The following is a 21,720-nucleotide window of genomic DNA, read 5'->3' as shown; positions in this document are numbered from 1 at the left end:
ATATAAGGGGAAACAGGATGAAGGAAATTTTGGTTGGAAAGTTACAGTCATTAGTTATAAAGGCATATGGGGCTGGGGTAGGGGGTGTGGGGAACAGAACAAGAGGTTTTATAAGCCCAAGAAATGAACTTGATTCATGAGACAGGAGAGGAAAAGGAAAACATTTAGCACTGGGGAAAATGGAATAAGAAGAAAAGTGGAATAAGAAGCAATATGGAGGGAATCATAGCACAGTCAGTATGTATAACATTTTAGAAATTCCCTTGCTCTTAGATCTGTTCTCTTTCAAATTACTTTCCCATTTTACAGATGAGACATAAGTATGAAAGATTAAATAACTTCCTCATAGTCCTATAACATTTGGTGGCAGAGTGGGAATAGGACCAAGGACCTCTATTTCCTATTTAAAAAATGTTTTCCCCTATATCACACTGCAAAGAGAAGAAAAGGAGTAAACTTCTATTTTGTTTTACTTTCTGAGTACTTTGTAAAATTAACAAAAATGTATATTATATATATATATAAAATCAAGAGGCAGAGAATAATCTCTAATCAGTGTACTTACCCCATAAACTTGTTGTATAGAAAAGAGAATAATTACAAGTGACCTAATAAAAAGAAAAATCCAGTTTAGTTTACATTGTTGATTCTGATGCAGAACAAAATAGAAATAAATAATAAAGCTGAGTTTATAGGAGCATCTCCTCATCTCTAATAGATTAATTGTCACTAAATGTTCAAGAAGGAGCAATTCTTAGAGCTGGCTCTTGGCCACTCACCACATCTATGACCTCTTCCATTTCTGCCTTGGGTTTATAGAATTTTGCCAGGTCTCACTGTAGACCATATAATATAAAGGATATGATTCCTATCCTCCACGATTGTGTTTGAAAAACTAGACAAATGAATGTGAAACAAGTGGGGTAGAATTGAACACAACAGCTAAAAAATTTAGCTAAAAGCTAAATTATATAGGTTCAACCCTTTAGTACTGCTCAAATAAAGAGGACTGATGTATCCAGAGAAAGCTTCAGAGGGAAGTGGAGGAATGGGTTGGGGGATAGCTTAGGTCAAGTTTTGAAAGCTAAATAAAAGAAAAATGGGATGACATTCCAGACAAGAGGGGGAAAAAAACCATAGTGCAAGAGTATGAATTGGAAGTTTGGGGGGAGGGAGAGAAGGAGGGAGAGAATGAGACTTGACTTGTTAGACAATGGGGAATTATTTTAAGTTTTTAGTAAGAGATTGATATGAAAAAAGAAGTTCATGCACCTGTACTTTAGCAAATATTACTGTGACATAAGAAAAGATGACTGAAGATTTCTAAGAAGGCACAGAAAGACTTATGAACTGACACAGAATGAAATCAGCAGAACCAAGAAACAAAAATACAATGATTAAGTAGGATAAACAGAAGGGGGAGGGGCAGCTAGAGCACCGGCCCTGGAGTCAGGAGTCCCTGAGTTCAAATTCGACCTCAGACACTTAATGATTACCTAGCTGTGTGGCCTTGGGCAAGCCACTTAACCCCATTGCCTAGCAACACCCCCCCCCAAAAAAAAAACAGAAGGGGAGAGGAGAGAAGAGAATCTGAATGTTCAAATGGAAGGAAAACTGCCCCTTTTCCTATTGGCAGAGGTGTATACTGTATAGTTGTGAGATATACCCTATATCAACAGGCATGTCATGCTTTGATTGCTTTTGCTGGACTGGGTTTTTTTAACCTTTAAAAAAACAAAGGCAAGGCTCACTGGATAGGAGTGGGAAGAAAAGATATATTGAAAATAGTGGTGATATAAAATAAATAAGAGCAATAAAACAAAAATGATTTCAAAATGACATACATTTATAAACCTTATATGGTTAAGAAAATGCTTTTACTCCCATAGTCTCCATTTCATCCCATAAAAACCTTTGAAATAGTCTAAGGATTTTAGATACGATGAAACTCAGCTGAAAGGGACCAGAGAAATCAACTAGTATGACCCCTTTGGTTCACAAATGAGTTAAGAGAGGTTCAGAATTTACCCCAAATTTCCAACACAGCAAAAGTCATCACTGGGATTTGAAACCATGCTATCTGATTGTTAGACCAAAGTGCTTAAGTAACTTATTCAAAGACTCTCCTCCTTTTTTTTCTGGCCAATCATATTTTCTCTCTTTCCTTCAAAGTCTTTTGTCTTGAATGAACATTCTTCCCCCCCCCCCCCAAAGCAATCACCTTGAGTTGATAAGCTCAATTTAAATCAATGAAGGCAAAGGAGAATTTAAAATATGTATCCATTTGAAATTCATGACTCATATATTGAAAAACTAGGGGTCTAATGGAGCAACATGATTTTCTGTCCTATGGGTTTTTTTTTATTTAGATGTATTCTTTATAGGGAGCTTTTTATCTTAAAATAAAGTCTTGTAATTTCACATCTGGTTCATTTGGAATAAATAGCAATTTACAAAAGGACTAAGCTGGCTTTGGCCTCTACCCACCATCAAATCAAAGCACAGACATAGGAGGTCTACAGAGAGAGGGTGATATCACACAGCTATGTGATTATTAAGTGTCTGAGGTCAGATTTGAACTGCAGTGCAGGGCCAGTGCTTTATCCCCTGCACTACCTAGCTGCTCCAAAGCTAGACAGTCTTTTGTTGTGCCTCTTGTGAATAGGATTTATTTCCTGATGTGGGAGCCCAAATTACTGACATTTAAAGTCCTGTCTAAGTTAGATTTACTTAGTTTTCTTTTTTAGGTTTTTTGCAAGGCAAATGGGGGTTAAGTAGCTTGCCCAAGGTCACACAGCTAGGTAATTATTAAGTGTCTGAGGCCAGATTTGATCTCAGGTACTCCTGACACCAGGGTGTGCTCTATCCACTGTGCCACCTAGCTGCCCCTACTTAGTTTTTTCAAAGGACCCCCTTATCCCTCTTCTCCAGCAAAAATTTTATGATTTATCTAATTTTCATAATTTTTTATAATTACTTAACTTTCACATTGTGCCATTGCATTTAATTGGTCAGGTTAGGCCTCACACCAGCATGATGATACGTATTGTGTTAACTACTTTATCTATGAAGGAAATGTCACATTGAGGAGATACACAAATTATTCTCCAGTCAGAGGAAATTATAGGTAGAATTGCAATTCCAACTCCAATTTTAACAAATGTAAAATACTTCAAAAAACTTAAAGGGTTTCACATATATATATATATGTGTGTGTATATATAATATACACACATACAAACATATATACATATAAATATACATACATGAATAATTCTTTATATATGCATGTATATATATATATATGGCAAGTGTTCATGTTATTATTATTTTTGTATTCCTTAGTGATTTTTGTCTCCTGAGTCAGGCTCCATTTTAACTGATGACCATATTGCTTTTAATTAATATTTCAAAGGGAAAAAAGGTCTGTCCAGGATTTAAAAGATAAAAAGCCTTTTCACCACAGTGTCAATAAAGTATTTGTAAGTTAACTTAATCTTATAGGATTCAGTTTTACAAAAGTAGAAAGAATGCAAGTTATCTCTATAATAATGCTCAAATTTCAGAGAATGCAACAAATGAACATAGATGGGCACAGGCATGATACTTACCAAGCACCCATTACAAATTGCTGAAGCCATCTGCAAGGACACTTCATTAATGCCATTCGCAACCAATTATTTCCCATTCAGGTCTTCAGTTTCCAGAAAGTTCCTTAGTCAGTTTTTCTTTCCATTGGCAAGACTCTTGTCTTTAAGAGATAACCTATCTTGTCCTGCTTTGAAATCTGTATATATTAAAAAGAAATTTTCCCTTGACTACAGTATACTTATTGATTGATTATTCATTATTTCATTATTAACATTATAATGAACAAAAGATCCTTCTGAGGACAGATTCAATACACAGCCTTTTTGAAGAATTACCTTATCATCTTTCTCTGGGATATTTAAATTGAATAAAAATTATTGGGAGAAATCACACTCATGCTTCTCTTTTTTAAAACGTGAACCCATCAAGTACCAGAACTAGAAAGAACTTCAGAGGTCTAGCCAACCTCTTCCCCCTACCCTATAGGTAGAACAACCTAGGCCTAGAGAAGTAAAATAACTTGCCTAAGGTTATGCAAATAATTCGTGATAGAGTATCTATAAAAATATATGTGGCTGTGTGACCTTGGGCAAGTTACTTAAGTGCCTTAAATGCCTTAAGTGACTCCATTGCCTTAAATAAGTTAAAAACAATTAAAAAATAAACTTAAAAAAGAAAAGTATATCTATATACATATATATATATAAAATGTGCATTTTGTGTGAATTATATATGTATATATACATGTGTTTATGTATTATATGTAGGGACATATATATATATATATGAATTTTGTATATGTGTGTGTATGTATATATATATGGGGGGGAGGTACAGAAAGAGAAAGGGATCAAAATATCACCCACACTAAGCCAGTGTTTTAGTTTGCCAACTTTTTTTTTGTGAAATTCTCCTCATCATTTTCTATTGCCTGGGAGTAATTTTCTTTCCCTTTGGAAAATTCAGTGAAACCCCACCATTCAGCAGGCATTCCTTAAATGCCTACCAAGTTCTAGGTACCCTTCTAGATGCTGGAGATACAGTGAAAGAAATCAAATAGTTCCAACCCTCAGAGAATTTACAGCCCATAGAGTATATACCAATGTATGCATATCAGGGCTTTTGACCAAACTCACAGGAGACTAACTGTATAGTTTTAGGAAGAAGTAAACTGTTATTTGTTCATTCTTGAAGAAGTCCAATGAAATCAGAAAGATGATGTCATTGTTACTACTGGAAAGTTAAGGTGATTTTGACCATCCAATTCACTTTCCCATCCCATCTTTGAAGAAATAAAGGATTTGCTGGTAGTCAATAGGAGAATTGCAAAAGTAAAGACTTGAGAACTGAGAAAGTAGAAGAAAATTGGGAGACAGGAGAGGCAGATATGGTTGTAGGCAGAAAGAGGCTACCCAAACCTAGAAGTGGGCAGCTGTTAAGTTCTAAGAGCATTTTAGAGAATGACAAGAATCTATAGCCCTAGAGTAGTAAGACTCAGCCAAAGGGAGCTGGGGTGGAGGACAGAGATACAGACAAAACAAGATAGAGTCAGAGAGAAAGAGACAGAAACAGAGACAAAGACAGCCACTGAGACAGACAGACAGAGAGACATAGATAGACAGAAACAAGAGACAGAGGAGAGAGACGGAGACAGAAGAGACAGAGAAAAAAAACAGACACAGAGAAAGATGTAGAAAGAAACACAGTGGGAGAAAGAGAAAGGCAGAGGGGAGAGAGACAGAGACAAAGGGAAGGAGAGGTTCAAACTGAACCTGAGGGCTTCTAGGCTGGTTGAGGACAATAGACTAAGTGGAAGAGAGGGATACTGATAGGATTGCTGGTGTTTGGGTAGATCAGGATGAGAAAAAGTCTCATGCAGAAGGTGGTACTTGAGTTAAATTTTAAAGGAAAATAGAGAGGTTCTTAGAGGAGGAGAGGAGGAGGAAATGCATCCCAAGCTTGAGATACAATCTGTGCAAAAAGCAGAGGCTGGAGATCAAGTAAGGCTAGTTTGGCTGGACTAATGACTACATAAAGGGGAATGATGTAAAATTAGCTGGAAAGATAAATTAAGGGACTTTATATTTTATTAGTCAAGGAAAAGTGTATATATGTATAGGTGCATATAAATACATACACACATACCTACATGCCTATATATTAAACACTACATATATACTATATATCTATACAAATATGTAAATATGTGGAAGTATGCTAAAAATTAAATTTAATGACTCATCCTTCAGTTTAAATGATTGAAAAAGGTAAACATTTAGAACCTTCGTCTCTCAAGATGAAAACTGAAACATGTTGATGAGAAGTTGCAAAAAAGCTATTTTTAAATTTCTGGATAAAATCATGGTAAACTAACTCAATGCTGTATTGACGAGAGACTAGTTTTCCAAATAAGTGGCAGAACAACATTCCAGGAGATAGTTTCCAAATGAACCTGACCAGAAATTAAGTTGTTTGGCAAACTTCTGTTGGGATCAGGTAGACAGATTACTGATCTTTTCCATCCACAGATATTTGACTATAAACATTTTTGGGTCTCAAATAGGATTAACAATTATGCTTGAAGTAAGAATCAATAATTTCATGTGAATTTAATATGTTGGAGGTGAAAAAGAAATATGTTAATCACTTCTTTGTTCACTGTCCTAAATGAAAAGCTGACATTGTATATTGAAAGAGAAATCGACTGCAGTTGACGGTTGTAATTTTTAAACAAAATGATATAATTGATGGTTAGTACTTTTTAAAATAGACATATGGTTCTAAATTTGAAAAAATGGAGTCCTATTTGTTATTGTTATTGTCTAATAGTCAACTATGATGTCTAATCATTGCTTTTGCCAGTCACACTGGGATATGGGATGTCTAAGAGTCTTAAATGAATGCAAGATTCTGAGCCTCAATTTCTTCATTTGTCAAATGTGGATGATAAGAACACCTCTCTCGTGAAGTCATTTTAAGAATCAGACAAGTTTATGTGTATTAGATACTTTGTAAACCATCAAGTGCTACACAAATATTAACTATATAGCACTTGCCACCTACTAGCTACGTGACCTTGGGCAAGTCACTTAACCTTGATTGCCCTGCATCCAGGGCTAACTCCAGTTGTCCTGATTCATATTTAGCTGCTAGACCCAGATGACTCTGGAGAAGAAAGTGAGGCTGGTGACAGCACACTATCCCCTCCCTCAAATCCAATTCATGTTCTTGTCATGGCATTCCCTCTGTGATGTCATGGTATTCTTTGAAAAATGAAGGACAGGGGGTGGCTAGGTGGTGCAGTGAACAGAGCATGGGCTCTGGAGTCAGGAGTACCTGGGTTCAAATGTGACCTCAGACACTTAATAATTACCTAGCCGTGTGGCTTGGGCAAGCCACTTAACCCCATTGCCTTGCAAAAACCTAAAAAAAAAAGGACAAACATTTTACTAGGAAAGGGGATTCAAATATTCTAAAAGAATCTTTAGTCAATGGAATATAGTTGGATTTAGACTAATTTTTCCCTATCTCTTGTAAGATTTAAATAAAATAATGTCTATAAAGTTCTTTGCAAGCCCTCCAGCACTATATTATCATGAGTTATTTTTATTATGTCATTATAATCCTGTTTGCCTAAGTTTTTCTCACCTGCAAAGTAGAGAATATTAGCACCTACTTCTCAGGGTTGTTGTGAGAATGAAATGAAATAATTGTAAAGCGTTTAGAAAACTTCCTGGCACATAATGAGCATAATATTAAGTTAGTTATTATTATGGTTGTTATTAACTATTATTCTAATGGGTGATTTGTTTCCCTTATACCTGATTGCCTGTCTCCTTAAACAGGCTCACTTTGCTCTTAGATCTCTGCAGTACACAGAATAATTGAGTTTGCAGTGGGTTGACTGTTGGTATTTCTCATAGGAGCAACTACTATAAAGGAGCAAAATCACCAATCAATAGTAATGGGTCTTTTCCCTACCAAAATAATATTAAGTGGCACTAATGATCCATTCAAGTACTGATCTTTTTTTTCCAATAATAATTTTTCACTTTCAAGAGGAAAATTTCCAGCTCGAGTAAATTGACTAAATGTTCCTTTCATTTTAATTTTCTTAGATTAGAACCATTTTAAGATAGCCCTTTGAAAAATTTTGTTCCCTTAGGAAATCTGAGAGGTGATCTGAATGCTTATTTGCAGCCCTCTGGTCCCTTTTCCATCCAAGTTAGCAGTTCTGGACTCAGTCTTGACCAAGAAACTTCATCTGGGAGACTGAGTCTATCAACAAGATAGCTGCTTTATGAGCTTTTGGAAATCTTATCACTTCCTGACCACCCAGGAATTTCCCCTCTTGCTTTTCAAAATCACATTTCACTGGTTTTGTTTTTTTTTGTTTATTTGTTTTTGTCTCTAGCTTCTTATGAGACTATAGCTTTCAGTCATTTTCATTGGGTCAATTTTCATGAACATCTCAGTGCTAACTGGATCAATCAAATAGCATGCATTTATTAATCATCTACTAAACTGTGCTAAGGATTTCCTTTTTCTAAGTCTATGTCATACTGTATATTTATAGAATATATAAGCAATAAATGTGGGGTACTTTTGTGAAAAACTCTACATCAGGGGGAATCATCAAAGGTTTCTGGTAGAAACTGGAGCTGAATCCCAAAGGTAACCAGAGATCCTAAAAGGAAGAGGCAAGGAGGGAGATCCAAACCACCAAGGCCAAGACTTAAAGACAGGAAACATTGTCTCTAGTGAAGAAAAGCAGAACTGCTTTTCATAGAGCACATGAGAAGGGAAGAAACATTTATTGTGCCTCCTATGTAGCATATACTTTACAAATATTTTCTCATTTCATTTATAAAAACTCTGGAAGTTAAGTGCTATTATTATTCCCCTTTAATAGATGAAGAAACTAAGGCAAACAGAAGTCAAGTAACTGCCTGAGATCATTCTAAGGTTGGATTTGAACTCTGGTCTTCCTGCCTCCAGAACCCAGCATTCCACACATTCAATGAACTAGATACCTGAGGGAGAAGGAAGCATAATATGTAAAAATAATGGAAATGTGAGAAGAGACTAGAATGTGAAGAAGTTTGAATACCAAAGACAGGAGTTTGCAGAGATAATAGGGAGCCAAAAAAGTTTCATAAGTGAGGGTATGAAACGTCAAGTTCAGACCTGTGCTTTAGGAAAATAACTTTGTTGGGCAAGTAGATAATGGATTGGAACATGGAAAGAAGACTGGAAGCAAGGAGGTCAGATAGAAGGTTTTTGTAGTTATTCAAACAAAAAAAATTACTAAGGCTTGAACTACCTGTAAGAGTAGAGAGAAAAGGATCTGTTCAAAAGAAGCTACAGAGACGGAAATGGCAAAATTTGGCAATTGATTGATTCCCTGGGGTTCAAGGATTACACTGAGGTTATGAACATAGGTGAATGGAAGGATGGGAGGTGTCCTTTCCAGGTATGTGGAAGTTTGGAAAAGGAGGAAAAGAGAAGGAGTTTTGTATTAGACATGAAGAATTTGGAATGCCTGTGGTATCCAACCAACAGCTCACGATTTGGAACTAGATTTAGAATTGGAAGGGATTTAACTTTGAGCATAGTACACCTTTTAGCAATTAACTTGTTTGGTCTTTTTAGAAAGGGTTTTAAAAGGTTGATTTTTTTTTAAATCAACACATTCCATAATCAAATCATTTTATCCTAATTTTTTAAACCTCCAATATTATAAAGGTCTGATGCAATTCATGGAAAAGTCAGGATTACTAGCATTACTTTGCTTTTCTTGGAGGTAACTAGGGGATTCGTGCACAGAGAGCTGGCCCTAGAGTCTGGAAGACCTGAATTCAAATCAGGTCCTAGATATTTAATAACTGTGTGACCCTGGAAAAGTGCCTTTATCTCTGTCTCAGTTTCCCATCTATAAAATGGGGACAACAATAGCAACTACTTCCAGGGGTTGTTATGAGGATTAAGTGATATTTGTAAAATATTTAAGATCTCATAGGTGATTAATAAATGCATATTCCCTTTCCTTCACCCTACCCCCAAAGCATATATAAAAATGTATGAAATGTTAACATCAAAAATAAAGTATGAATTAGTAAATAATGTAAAATTTATTTTCCAAAGTGCTTTTTAAGATGTATATATATATATATGAAATTCTTTTTCAATTATGTTAGTGTGTGTAAGTTTATACAAATTCCAAGACATTCATAATATAACACATTTTAGATCAGATTATAAAAGGCAGCATGGAAATCACTAAATTTGGAGTCATACATCCTGGGTTAAAATTCTACAACCATTTACTACTTGTGACTTGGGCCAGTTATTTTACCACTGAGGGGATTGGACCAGATGCCCTCTATGATTCTTTCCAGTTCAAAATCTATGATCCCATAATCTTATGAACTAAGATTCAAAGTGACTAATCCAATATCTCACCATTAGTAAATAGTAAAGCTAGGATCCAAACTCAGGTCCTTTGACTCCAAATTTAGTCCAATCATAGCTTGGACCTGAATATTCCCCATGTGCTTAATCTGTCTCTGGAATATTTCTCAAGTCCTCTGCATGATTAGCAGTTATACAGTACAATTTATACTATTTTTTCTTTGTTATTTCAAACATTATTTTTAATATTCATTAATTTTTTGAGTTTCTACTCCTAATTCTCTCCTTCCCACCTGCCCTTCTTCCACCTATCAATAAGGCAAGAAATATGATGTTATGAAATCATGTAAAAACATTTTTCCCATTAGTCACATTATAATCAAAAAGTGAAAAAATAGTGAAATAAATTTTTAACAGCAGAGAGAGAGAGAGAGAAAGAGAGAGAGAGAGAGAGAGAGAGAGAGAGAGAGAAAGAAATCCCATACTCTTTAGATGGTCTTTAGTACCCTTCAGTCAAGGCTGGATAATTGAGGTCAATTTTTTCCAAGGTGAAATGGAATGAAAGTCATAAGATCTGCGTTCTAACTGCCCTTCTTAACTATATGATGCCAAGATTACCATTAAAATTCTCCGAGCCTGAGTTTCTTCCTTTGTAAAATAGATCTGGGACTGCAGTGGATGATCTCTTGGGTTTTTTGCATCTCTAAATCTATGACCCTCTCTTTACTCCTCCTAGGTGACACACTATTCAATTATGGTCCTTCAGATATCATGGCATGGTGCTCTGTATTCATAGCTGTATAGCATCATCTAAAGAAGCATGAGATTGAAAATATATGTCTGTGCATAAGGGAGCAATTTAGAATGGAGGAAAGACTTGCTCTCATTTCCCAATTGCTGTTGTCTTAAGCCACTATGAAATTCACAGAAGAAGCAAATCAGCCAAAGATGTTAAAATAAATATTTATTTGCTTAATGTGAAGGTCATAAAGGAAGGTTTGTCTTACTTCAAGATACCTAAAGGTGTGGAGGAGGAGGTGTGATTAGAAAAGTGGACTGGAATACAACTGGATATATGGTGGGCTCCCAATCATCTGAGATAAAGATTCAACAGGATCTCTGCAGGGGAGGGGAGATTTGAAACTTAACCAGCAGCTCAGAGTCCAAACCTTCGAGTATGATGATTATGAGATATAAATAAATGGTCTGATAAACATGCAGGAGTTCATTTGAGGATCTAGTCCCTCCTCCCACCTTAGTGATGGGGCATCTGAGTTGACTCCATGCAAGCTCTGCTCAAGAAAAAGGCCAAGTGCACATATTTGACATGTGAACACCAATTAGCTAAGGAATTAGAAGATTCCTACCATAGGAAGTCCTTGGAAAGGTCAGGGTTGTGGGAGAAAGTAAGAGGAAGAGACATATCAAGAAAAGATAAGCCCAAATAATGAGGAAATTTGTCTGAATCCAGTCAACTAGTTCTTTTCCTGCCAATTCAATTCTGGACCCAATTCATTACCCCTCTATATAACCTTTCTATATATTCCATATCTCATCATCTGCATTATATATCCATGTGGATTTTCCCATGTGGATTATTAGTCTGAATACTCTTGAGCATTTTGATATCTCAAGATGAAGTCCAGTTTATTCTAGGGTCTTAATGAAAATGTGACATTACTATTATTTACAGACATGAGCATCTGAAGGATTTTACCATCTTCCATTTGGCTCATCACCTCTAACAAATCTCTATCTCAGTCAATCATAGATTCAGAGCTTCACGATAGCTCAGAAACCACCTCGTTCAGGTCTTCTTATCTCGTTTTACAAATGTGGAAACTAAGGCTGTCCCAGAGATGCTAAGTGACTTAGACTTGTCATATGAACAACAGTAACAGTCAAGATTTGTTTTTAGGAATTTTGTCTCAAAATCCAGGTATTATACCTTAATTGATAGTGATAATCAAAATTATCACTGTGGTCTATCTCTCAAGAAATTGTTTGCTCTTTCCATATATGGATATATACATATATATATATATGTGTGTGTGTGTGTGTGTGTGTGTGTGTGTGTGTGTGTATGCATGAATATACTATATGTGATTGTAGATATGTAGAGATATAAATGTATATAAAATATGGTATTAGAAAAAATCTTTTAAGATTTTACTTTGCTCCACTCAAATATTTTTAAAATCATCAACAAAGATAGTGAAAATTTGTCTTCATACCTTTCAGCCAATTCATTGTTTGGTATTTTTCCTCAATCAAAAAAATTGACAATGGATTTATCTATGACTTAAAATTTTGTGAACCTAAAGGGGTGGCTAGGTGGCACAGTGGATAGAGTACTGGCCCTGGAATCAGGAGTACCTGAGTTCAAATCCAGCTTCAGACACTGAATAATTACCCACCTGTGTGACCTTGGGAAAGTCACTTAACCCCATTACCTTGCCAAAAAAATATCTAGAAAAAAAAGATATGACCCTAAGAAAGAAGCAGGGAGGTGGAGTCAAGATGATGAAGTAAAGGTAGAAATGATCCCAAACAAATATTTCACACAAACAAGATTCAGATAGAAATGAGATTTAGGTGAAGGAGTATTTTTTAATCTAATAAGAAAGATTGGCCCTACCTACCTGAAGCATCTTCTTCCTTAAGGAGTTCTCTAACATCCCTATCTGACTGACAGACACTTTGCTTTTCAATTTTGCCATCTTAGGGAACCAGATGAAGCAAACACAGATGTAGGAGTATCTGGTCTGCATCATCCAAGTGTTTTCTTACGCAGGGTGTGCACAACTAGGGCATTTAGGGACACTGCTCCCTTTCTAGAATACCCAGACTCCAAATGGAATAGCTCCCTTTAGATGACAAAAGAATGTAGCAATAAAATAAAGCTAATCTGAATTTTCCAGAATAATAGTTCACTATCAATGCTGATATCAGACAAGCATTCCAGTATGGTGACTTCATAATACATTTTTTAGAGGAAGGGTTTCAGAGAAGAAAACCCCAAGTTCAAATTTAGTAGTGCCAAGATATATGGATAGTAATGTTTAGACTGAATTAAGGAAAAAAAGTAGAGCTTAAAATGTTCAATACTTTACCTTAGGGAAATTAATTTGTAGTAATTAATATAATATAAATATTAATTAATGCTTACATTTATTAATTGAGAAAACCGAGGATAGTAAGGATACAGAAAAACTTTCCACAAATGACTGCCTACTTATTGGCAAAGGTTGAACTCTGATGTTTCAGTTCCAAAGATGCTGGTCTTGCTTTTAATTTTGAATGAACTTTTTGTGATATATAGCCAAAATGGTTTCTGAAGGTGGGTAAAATTATATATAGCTATATCGTATATGCCTTATCTAATAGGTATCAATAGATTCCAAGAAAATGGAAATTTATTTCAAGAAAGATCATCCAAAAGTGTTCATTTCGTTTTGGTTTTGAGCAATTAGAAGTTTCTATAGAAGGCTTCCGAGTTAGAATCTCTGTTCTTGATGTATCAACAGAACAGACCAAAGGCTTCTTTTACTTAGAAGCAGCATGGGGAAAAGTGCTCATTTTGAAACAGGAGGACCTGGTTTGAATCCCTACTCTGCTATGAGACCGGGGATAAGGCATTCCCCTTGCCTGGTACCTGATTTTCTTCTCTGTAAGAGGAGAGATTTATGCTAGATAAATGTTAAGACAAAACTAAAGTCTAGTTCTTCTCTACAGGACTGCCCCTACTCCCCCCCCCCCACCAGAACACTTGGATACAATTCAGCTAGGTTAAGATAAAACTCAAGGACAACCTTGAAGGCGTAATGGAGAGATATGTATGAGAAGTGCTGAGTGAGGTTGTTCCTAGACTGGGGATATGTGAGAAGTGGTTCAAGAACTCAGAGATGGTGTCTCGGGGTATCCCTACCCCAAACCGCCTTCCTGAAGTAGAACTGCTTCAAGCCTTCAACCATCACCACCACTATTGGGAACTAGACTGTGTCTCTACCTCTGCCCTAGAAGCAGCTCCTGCTTCCAAGTATGTTCCAGGGACATGCAAGATTCAGTTTTCATGAAGGAATGTACTTGTTAAATGATAATCCACTATCAAACATTTAATATATTTTTACATTAGATCTCACAATGTTCGTGCCAGGGGTCATCAAAGTGGGTGTTCCATTAACAGAAGAAACTAAAATAAAGAAGGGGCAATGTTCATGGTGAAACTATGAGAATGGGCAGATTCCCCTGTATGTACTCTGGTCCTGTCAAAATGACCTTCAGATTATTCCTTCCACATGGTGTTCTGTCTGGGTCTATGATTTGGCACAGGCTGTTCTCCAGTCCTGGAATGACCTCCCTCCTCACCTCTGCCTCATCGAATCCCTGGAGCTCTCTCCTGCAGGAGTTTTTTCCTCCCCAGCTCTTAGTACATTCTCTTCTCTAGCCCTGAATTTATATTGTCTATAAGTATATTTGATATGTGCCTTTTTTGTAAATGTCGGTTCATTCAATAAAATATAGTTTAAAACATGTTATATTTTATTTAACATAACAATATGTAGGTGATGTAATATAAAATTATATATTACTATATCATATATGCCTTATATAATATATTGTAATAGATATCAATATATCACATATATAACATGTTATCAGTAATAAATTAATAATAATAGTTATATATAATATATTATAAAATGGGATAGAAAATATTTGTATAACATAATATATATTATAATATGTTATATATGATACATATATAACATTATTTATATAATCAAATATCTACTATAAGCTTTTCTCAATAAAATATAAGTTTATAATATAAGAAATATAATACAATGTAATATAAGAAATATAAAGTTGAGGGCAAAATTCATTTTTATCTTTGTTTGTCTAGTTTCTCATTCATAGCAGAAACTTGATGAATGTTGGTTGATTATATTGGCTACCATTAGGTGACTTTACAAAACAAATAAAATGGCACAATTAAACATTTTTGTTCTATTCCATTATAAATGAATATTTTTCCTATTTATAGATACAGTGGAAATAAAGTAGACCTTTTCTCCCTCTCCCCTCCCCCACCTCCAACTAAAGCTTTATTCTTCATGCATGCTCATGATGGGAGGGATTTAGAATAGCCTAAGCTCAGGTTCATTCTATCAGTTGTAAAGACTGTGACTCCAGGCCCAAGGACTGGCTGAATGTCCCTCTTCTTAAGGGTCTGACTAGTAGTCATGTGTAGAGAAGTTGATCATCATTGGTCAGAGAGGTATACATTTTTTAACCATAGAAATAATTAAAGTTTTTTTTTACCAAATGATTGTGAGCCTAATGTAATTTACCCACCCATGAAACTGTGTATTGCTGGATTCCTGGAATATTGAAATGGGGACCAAGGAAGCCTGGGTTTGAGAATCAGTTCTGCCAACTAATTAGCTGTGAACAAGTCACAAGGTCACTATTGGTTTTATAAAAATGACAATTAGGTAGTATATAAGATTCCTTCAAACATTAGCATTTTGCAATTGTCTGTTAATATTAAACATTTTTAAAAAGTAAGAAGCAAATGAAACTTTTTCAAAATTATCAAATTTAAGGGAATTTAAGTATCTTATTCCATTTACACATATTATATTATGTGCTAGAATCACAAGCAAATCTAAATAAATTTGGATCTAGTTAGCCATTGTGAATCCAATACAGTGGAAACTTGCATTTGCCATTCATAGTTTAAATGCACTTAATCAGCATTAGGATGAACTGTAATCCAGTGGGTGCTGGAAGCAGAGCCTAAGAATTCAATCCTTGAAGCCTGTGTAACCCCAACTCTCTTCACCCTTCTCTCTCAGTCCTTCATAATGAAGGCTAGATGACCTCCTGGGTCCTTTCTACCCCCTAAATCCATGATTCCATGATTCTCACATATAACAGTAACATAATAAATGTTCTCAATGATTATACCAAAGCATTATGGGATCTTGAAGTATTTCTGATTCAGAAAAAAATGTTTTATTTTAAACTCTGTATCTATGTGTGCATGTGGATGTGTGTGTGTGAGAGAGAGAGATTTCAATGCCAATGCCATTTCCACTAAGACAGATTGGCAATTTATATTTAACTCACAGTTTTATAGAGGTTCCTGAGTGCATTGAGAAGGTAAGGATCACACAATCCATGAATCAGAGACAGGACTGGAAATCAGATGCCGAGGCTCAGCCTCCATTCTAATCATTCTGATTCTCTACCTTACCATTATTTTGTTGGAGCATTTTTAGTCCTGTTGACTCTGCAACTCCTTTTAAGGTTTTCTTGGCAAAGACACTGGAGTGGTTTTCAATTTCCTTCTCATTTTACAGACGAGAAAAATTGAGGTAAACAGGATTAAGTGACTTGCCCAGGGTCACATAACTATGAGATCAGATTGGAACCCATGAAGGTAAGTAAGTCTTCCTGATTCCAAACCCAGTGCTCTTTCCACTGCACTACCTCACTATCCAATAGTAACATTTTAAAGTTTAATTATATTTTTACTTTACTTATTTGTATCTTTTCAAAATAAAATAGTCCCAACTATGCTAGAACAAGTAGTTTGTGATGTCATTAATTTATGATGTCATTTTCCCCACTGAATCTTAGATTTTATCCTAACACAACTAATACCTGTGAACAGTTAGACAGTACTTCCTTGGAATAATCTTCATAGTTAGATAACCACATTATTTTCTAATGGATGAAATGCTATTCTGTAGAGTCACACTGCTTTCAAAAGTATTATTTTACTAGTTTATAAAAGGAACTGGATTTCAAGGAGGACTTGTGTAGGTTTCATTTCTTTATAGTAAGCCCATCAGAGCCAATAGATTTGACTCTGATTTTGTAAAAGGAAAAAAAAGGGGGGATGGTTAAAAATTCCAATATATATTGAAGCATAAAAAGTGTCAAAAATATTTATTTACAAATAACAAATTTTCACTTTGTTATCTTTCTGCCATGTCACACTCAAATTAAGTATTTTCTGCTCTTTGCAAGGTAAAAAAAATTGTCACTTGATTCATCTACTTCTCCAAATTTACACAACCAAAAGAAAATAGAAAAATCAAAATTAGTAACATTTTGGTCACTCAACAATCCTATGGGAAAGATCGATATGATCTGAAGAGCTGAGGGGCAAAAGAGTATGAAAATATATTCCTTGTTTTCTAGTTTATGAGGAGGAGTCATTGTCTGATTAGAGAGATGCTGATTGCAGTTAGGAGTTGAGAGTGACAGGGTTACTTGTACATGATTGAAGCAGTCTTAAGAGCTACTGCTGCATAGTGCCTACATTCCACAAAGTGGAATTACCAACCTCTAGTATAATCTTAATGATTCATATTTTTATATTACAATCTTTTTCTTTTTAGGTTTTTGCAAGGCAATGGGGTTAAGTAACTTGCCCAAGGCCACACAGCTAGGTAATTATTAAGTGTCTGAGGCCAGATTTGAACTCAGGTACTCCTGACTCCAGGGCCCGTGATCTATCCACTGCACCACCTAGTCGCCCCTATAATACAATCTTAATGCTATAATGAAAGATTTCAATTATAAGTTATTTTTAATTTCTGGTCTCTCTGCAGTAAACAGAACTTACTTCTGCTCCAAATAAAATCGATCACAAAGTCAATTCTGATTCTTCCAAGTAACCCTACCTCTGGCAAAATCAAGTTTTAACCCAAATCTGGAAACCTTTCAGAATGCCTCATTCATAAAATCAAAGTCCATTCTGTGGGACTTTAAATTTTGTGTCCTCCCCCCCACAGGAAGTAACATCACCATACATTTTAATGGCAGCTAACTTAAGAGTATTAGAATACTATCCAATTTCTTGAAGAGAGCACCTGCTGTTCTATCTCATAGGAAAGGCAGGAAAAGTCACACTGGTGACTGTATCCCAAAATAAACTAAGAATGAGCACTTCTATGACAACTTTACTTCTGTGAGTTGTTTATAACATCCCTGGAGTGTTTTGATTTCCTGATAAAGGAGCTTGTGCTCAATTTTTGTTGTTCAGTTGTATCCAAATGTTCATTACCCTATTTGGGGTTTTCTTGGAAAAGATACTGAAGTGGTTTGTCATTCTTTTCTCCAGCTCATTACAAATGAGAAAAAGGAGACAGAGAATTAAGTAATTTTACAAGGGTCACACGGCTAATAAATGTCAAAGCTCAAATCTGGAGGGTGTTTTTTTCAAAATACATTTTCCTCATCTACCTTGATCCTAATGGAAAGCAAATAATGATGTCTTTCCCAAAGAAAATCGCCAGTCACATAGCTCTGACCTGACTCCAGATCCAAGGGCTCTATCCACGGTACCACCTGACTGACTTGATGTTCAATAGATGTCACATTTTCTCTAATTCCATAAGTGATGCTGACAAGGTCCCTATACCTGTCATAGAACTGCTTGAAATATGCCTGTAAGATGAGAGAAGCCCAAGTACAACTTACTTTATCCAGGCTCTGGGAAAATTTCAGATGCAATTAAGAAAAATGACTTGGTAAAACTCTAAGTTCAATGACATACTAAACTCCCTATTTAAACAGGATCTAGTACATGGTACTGCTTAATAAATCCTTGGTGACAGATTTATACAACATAGTCCATAAATGGATTATAGGGATTACCTAATATTCTGGTTATTATAGATGACTTGGACATTCACTAAAATGTTCTTGAAAAGCATTTGCACATTTTTTTTTCAAAATATATTTTCCTCATCTACCTTGATCCTAATGGAAAGCAAATAGTGATGTCTTTCCCAAAGAAAATTGCCAGCCACATACCTCTGACTTGATGCTGAAATTCAACTCTCGAGGAAGTTAACAAATAAAAACAGTCATCTGCAGACTCTTCCCACCTAAAGTTACAGGCATATTAATGGATACTGCAAATGCATCCAAAGCCTCAATTTGGCCCAACTCTTGTAGCAAGGTTGGAGATTTTGTTTTCCACCTAGCATTTCCGCAGATAAGATTCAGCATGAAAAGCCACCTCAAAGCTGCAGAGAAAGGGATGAGCTCTCTTTCCGTTTAGCTATTGGCATTTCAGTGCCAGGGCTCCGGAGAAGGCATGCCAAAAGGAGGTCAGAGGCTGAGCCAGCTCCGGATCCCTCTGCCAGGTCGGTAATTCTACCCCCCAAAGAAATCAACATACAAACCAGGGGGGCATCCAGTGGAAGACTGGCAGACTGGCACTAGAATCAAAAAGTCTCTGTCACTCCCTCTCCCCCCACCCCAGCCCCAGTGCATTACCCCAAGTGCTCCCGCGCCCTTAGGTGGCTTTTCGCCTTCACCATTTCCTCCACAGGTGTCCCCTCAGCTGCAGCGCCCCCAAACCCTGGAGCTTGCCAAGAGGCCTGGCATCTCCCTGGCTGGGAAAGCCCCAGCTCGTACCTCCAGCTGGTGCTGCCCGCTGCTCCCGGAGCTGCCCTGCCGCTTCCGCTGCCACAGCCTCAGGGATCCTGCGCATAGCTTCTACCACCACTTCGCCCCTAAACTGGGTGTGGATTTCCTGATCCCCTCAAAATCCGTTCGCGACAAGTTCCCTTCACCGGGGCTGGGGGGGATCAGGGGAGCTGAAAAGATGAGAAAGCCCAAACGGAGCACCAACTCGCAAAGGGTCAATGCGCCCGGGATCCCGGTGACCACTCCCTCCACCCCAACCGCCGCAGCCACCTCCTCCCCTAAAACGGCCCCCACCCCTGCCCAGAGGGTGGGAGCCTCGGAGTTTGGGCTGCCCAGAACCAGGGGACCATGACCTTCCCTGGGCCGTTAGCACCTGCCCGAATTCTGCTCCCTTGTGGTCCCCTGGAGGGCAGGGCAGGGCAGGGCAGGGCAGGGCTGCCCACCCATCCCGGGTAGGGGGAGAGCCCCGGGAAAGGCTGAGGGCGGGACCTGTGCTGCGCTTCTTCCCACCCAGGGAGGGTGCCCAAGGCCTCTGTAGGAATCCAGGAGGTGGGGAGAGGACTGGTCTGCGGGGTTGGGTCTCTGTCTGAGGGGGAGAGGGAGCGCTCAGTCCCCGCCCTGCACCATCAGCCCGACGTCTCCAGCCCGAGATCCCCCAAAGTGAGTGAAGAGCCAGGGCGGGGTGTGAAGGGATGGGGAGCGGAGCCTGAGAAGCGGCGAGAGGGTCCGCGGTCCTGGGGCGCTCAGCCATGGGCCCTGGGGTGCTGCCAGTGTTGCTGCTGACTAGGCTCCTGTTGCTGCTGCTCCTTGTGGCGGCTCCCACTGTGGGCAAGGTGAGTCAGGGGCTGCATAGTTACCCTCCCCACCCCCACCCCATCCCCATCGCCTCCCCGAGCCCTTCTGGCTCCCTTCCAAGGGCATCAACCCAGTTGGATGCGCCCGGTATCAGCTAGATTGGACTGGGGGGAGGACTGCAGGTCCTGCGGGTGGCTGCTCCTGTGTGGGAATGGAGCTGTCCAGCCTAGGGTCGTGGGGTGGGTGATGGAAGCAGAAGACCGCTGGTCGTGTAAGTAAGACGTTATGTGTTACCTGGTCAGAGGACCGAGGATTTATAAAGAAGCCAACAATGCTGTAAATAAATCTGGTGGGGAAGTTCCTCTTCCCTATATAGAAATAAAAAGGTCGGTTTTCTCAAATTCATTTGTAAAAAGAAAGTACTTGTGTGGATCAAAAATAAAGTTGTTTCGAAAAGCTCCAGTACTGAATTGAGTGTAAGTTGGCTCAGAGTTGGGAGTCAGCCTGACTTCGGGTCCCAGTTCTGCAAGGAATCCATTTTCCACAAACACTTGTGCAATCCTTTCAATGGGCCAGGTACTTAACCGAGACGGAAAAATGACAGTCCTCGCCCTCATGAAGTTTACAAGCTAATCAGAAGGACAGGACACATGCACAAGTATGCAAAACGGAGTCAAATGTGAGCGGGGCAAAGCATTTCAATTTTTACAAAGTGCTTTTCTCACTACCGCCCTCTGAGATGCGTGATAGGGTAGCCTCCTTTTACAGATGAAGAAACTGAGGTCTAAAGACGTGATGAGGCTTCTTGTCCATGTTCACCAACTAGTCAACTGAAGGTAGAAATAAAAATTCAATTCTGATTTCAAGTCCTAGAATCACATATTGTAGCAACACTGCATCAGATTCAGGCAAGGTGAGAGGAAAATTTGAGAAGGGTGAGAGAACTCTTCCAGCTGAGGTTTAATGGATGTCTTTCTGAGCTCACCAGAAGAAAAACGGGGGGGGGGGACCCTAGAAATTATAAATAAGGAATTAGGACATGTACCTTTCAGACATGAGCAACAGTCTTCATGAATGCACTGAGACGGGGTCAGTTAGTAGTCAAGGCTGATTGTAACATGGCCTCTAAAAGAAAGAACTGGAAAATAAGAGTGAAGGGGTATAAGAAGCTGATTATAGAGAGCCTCATTTCCTGCCATATAATAAGCACTTAATAATGTTTCTTCCATTTGTCTATCTGTCTTTGAAGTTCTGAACTTAGGTGGTAGCAAGTGAGTTGAGATGAGGTGATGAATATAGATTTGATAGCTATTATACATATTTTTAATATTTACTTCCTGTTCCAAATTCTCTCCGTTCCTCAGATTCATCTTCCTTTCATTAAGAAGGCAAGAAATAAGGTACTCATTATACATATGAAGTCATACAAAACATATTTCCATAGTAGCCATGTTACAAAAATAAAGC

At 37.7% G+C, this 21,720-nt stretch overlaps 2 protein-coding genes across 4 annotated transcripts in view; one reads left to right on the top strand and one right to left on the bottom strand.

Annotated features, from left to right (window-relative positions):
- The window catches only part of COL4A4 (collagen type IV alpha 4 chain), a 150,182-nt gene extending 130,056 nt beyond the window's left edge, over positions 1–20,126 (bottom strand). The window contains exons 1-3 of one of the 3 annotated variants that reach the window (XM_074191244.1): positions 19,447–20,126; positions 3,612–3,787; positions 566–608 (exon numbers count right to left, since the gene is read on the bottom strand). In XM_074191244.1, coding sequence (XP_074047345.1) covers positions 566–608; positions 3,612–3,688 — 120 coding nt within the window. In that variant the 5' untranslated portion in view covers positions 3,689–3,787; positions 19,447–20,126. Of the gene's footprint in view, positions 1–565; positions 609–3,611; positions 3,788–18,837; positions 19,272–19,446 lie in introns of those variants that run through there. The other 2 variants (XM_074191245.1, XM_074191246.1) reach the window with 2 other exon arrangements.
- The window catches only part of COL4A3 (collagen type IV alpha 3 chain), a 179,239-nt gene continuing 177,480 nt past the window's right edge, over positions 19,962–21,720 (top strand). The window contains exon 1 of the mRNA XM_074191247.1: positions 19,962–20,291. Coding sequence (XP_074047348.1) covers positions 20,208–20,291 — 84 coding nt within the window. The 5' untranslated portion in view covers positions 19,962–20,207. The remainder of the gene's footprint in view (positions 20,292–21,720) is intronic.

The sequence above is a fragment of the Macrotis lagotis genome, chromosome 6 (genome assembly GCF_037893015.1).
Source record: "Macrotis lagotis isolate mMagLag1 chromosome 6, bilby.v1.9.chrom.fasta, whole genome shotgun sequence".
In the NCBI taxonomy this organism is placed as follows: Eukaryota; Metazoa; Chordata; class Mammalia; order Peramelemorphia; family Peramelidae; genus Macrotis; species Macrotis lagotis.
The sequence above is the reverse complement of the archived record's forward strand: the minus strand, read 5'-3'. Positions and strand labels throughout refer to the sequence as shown.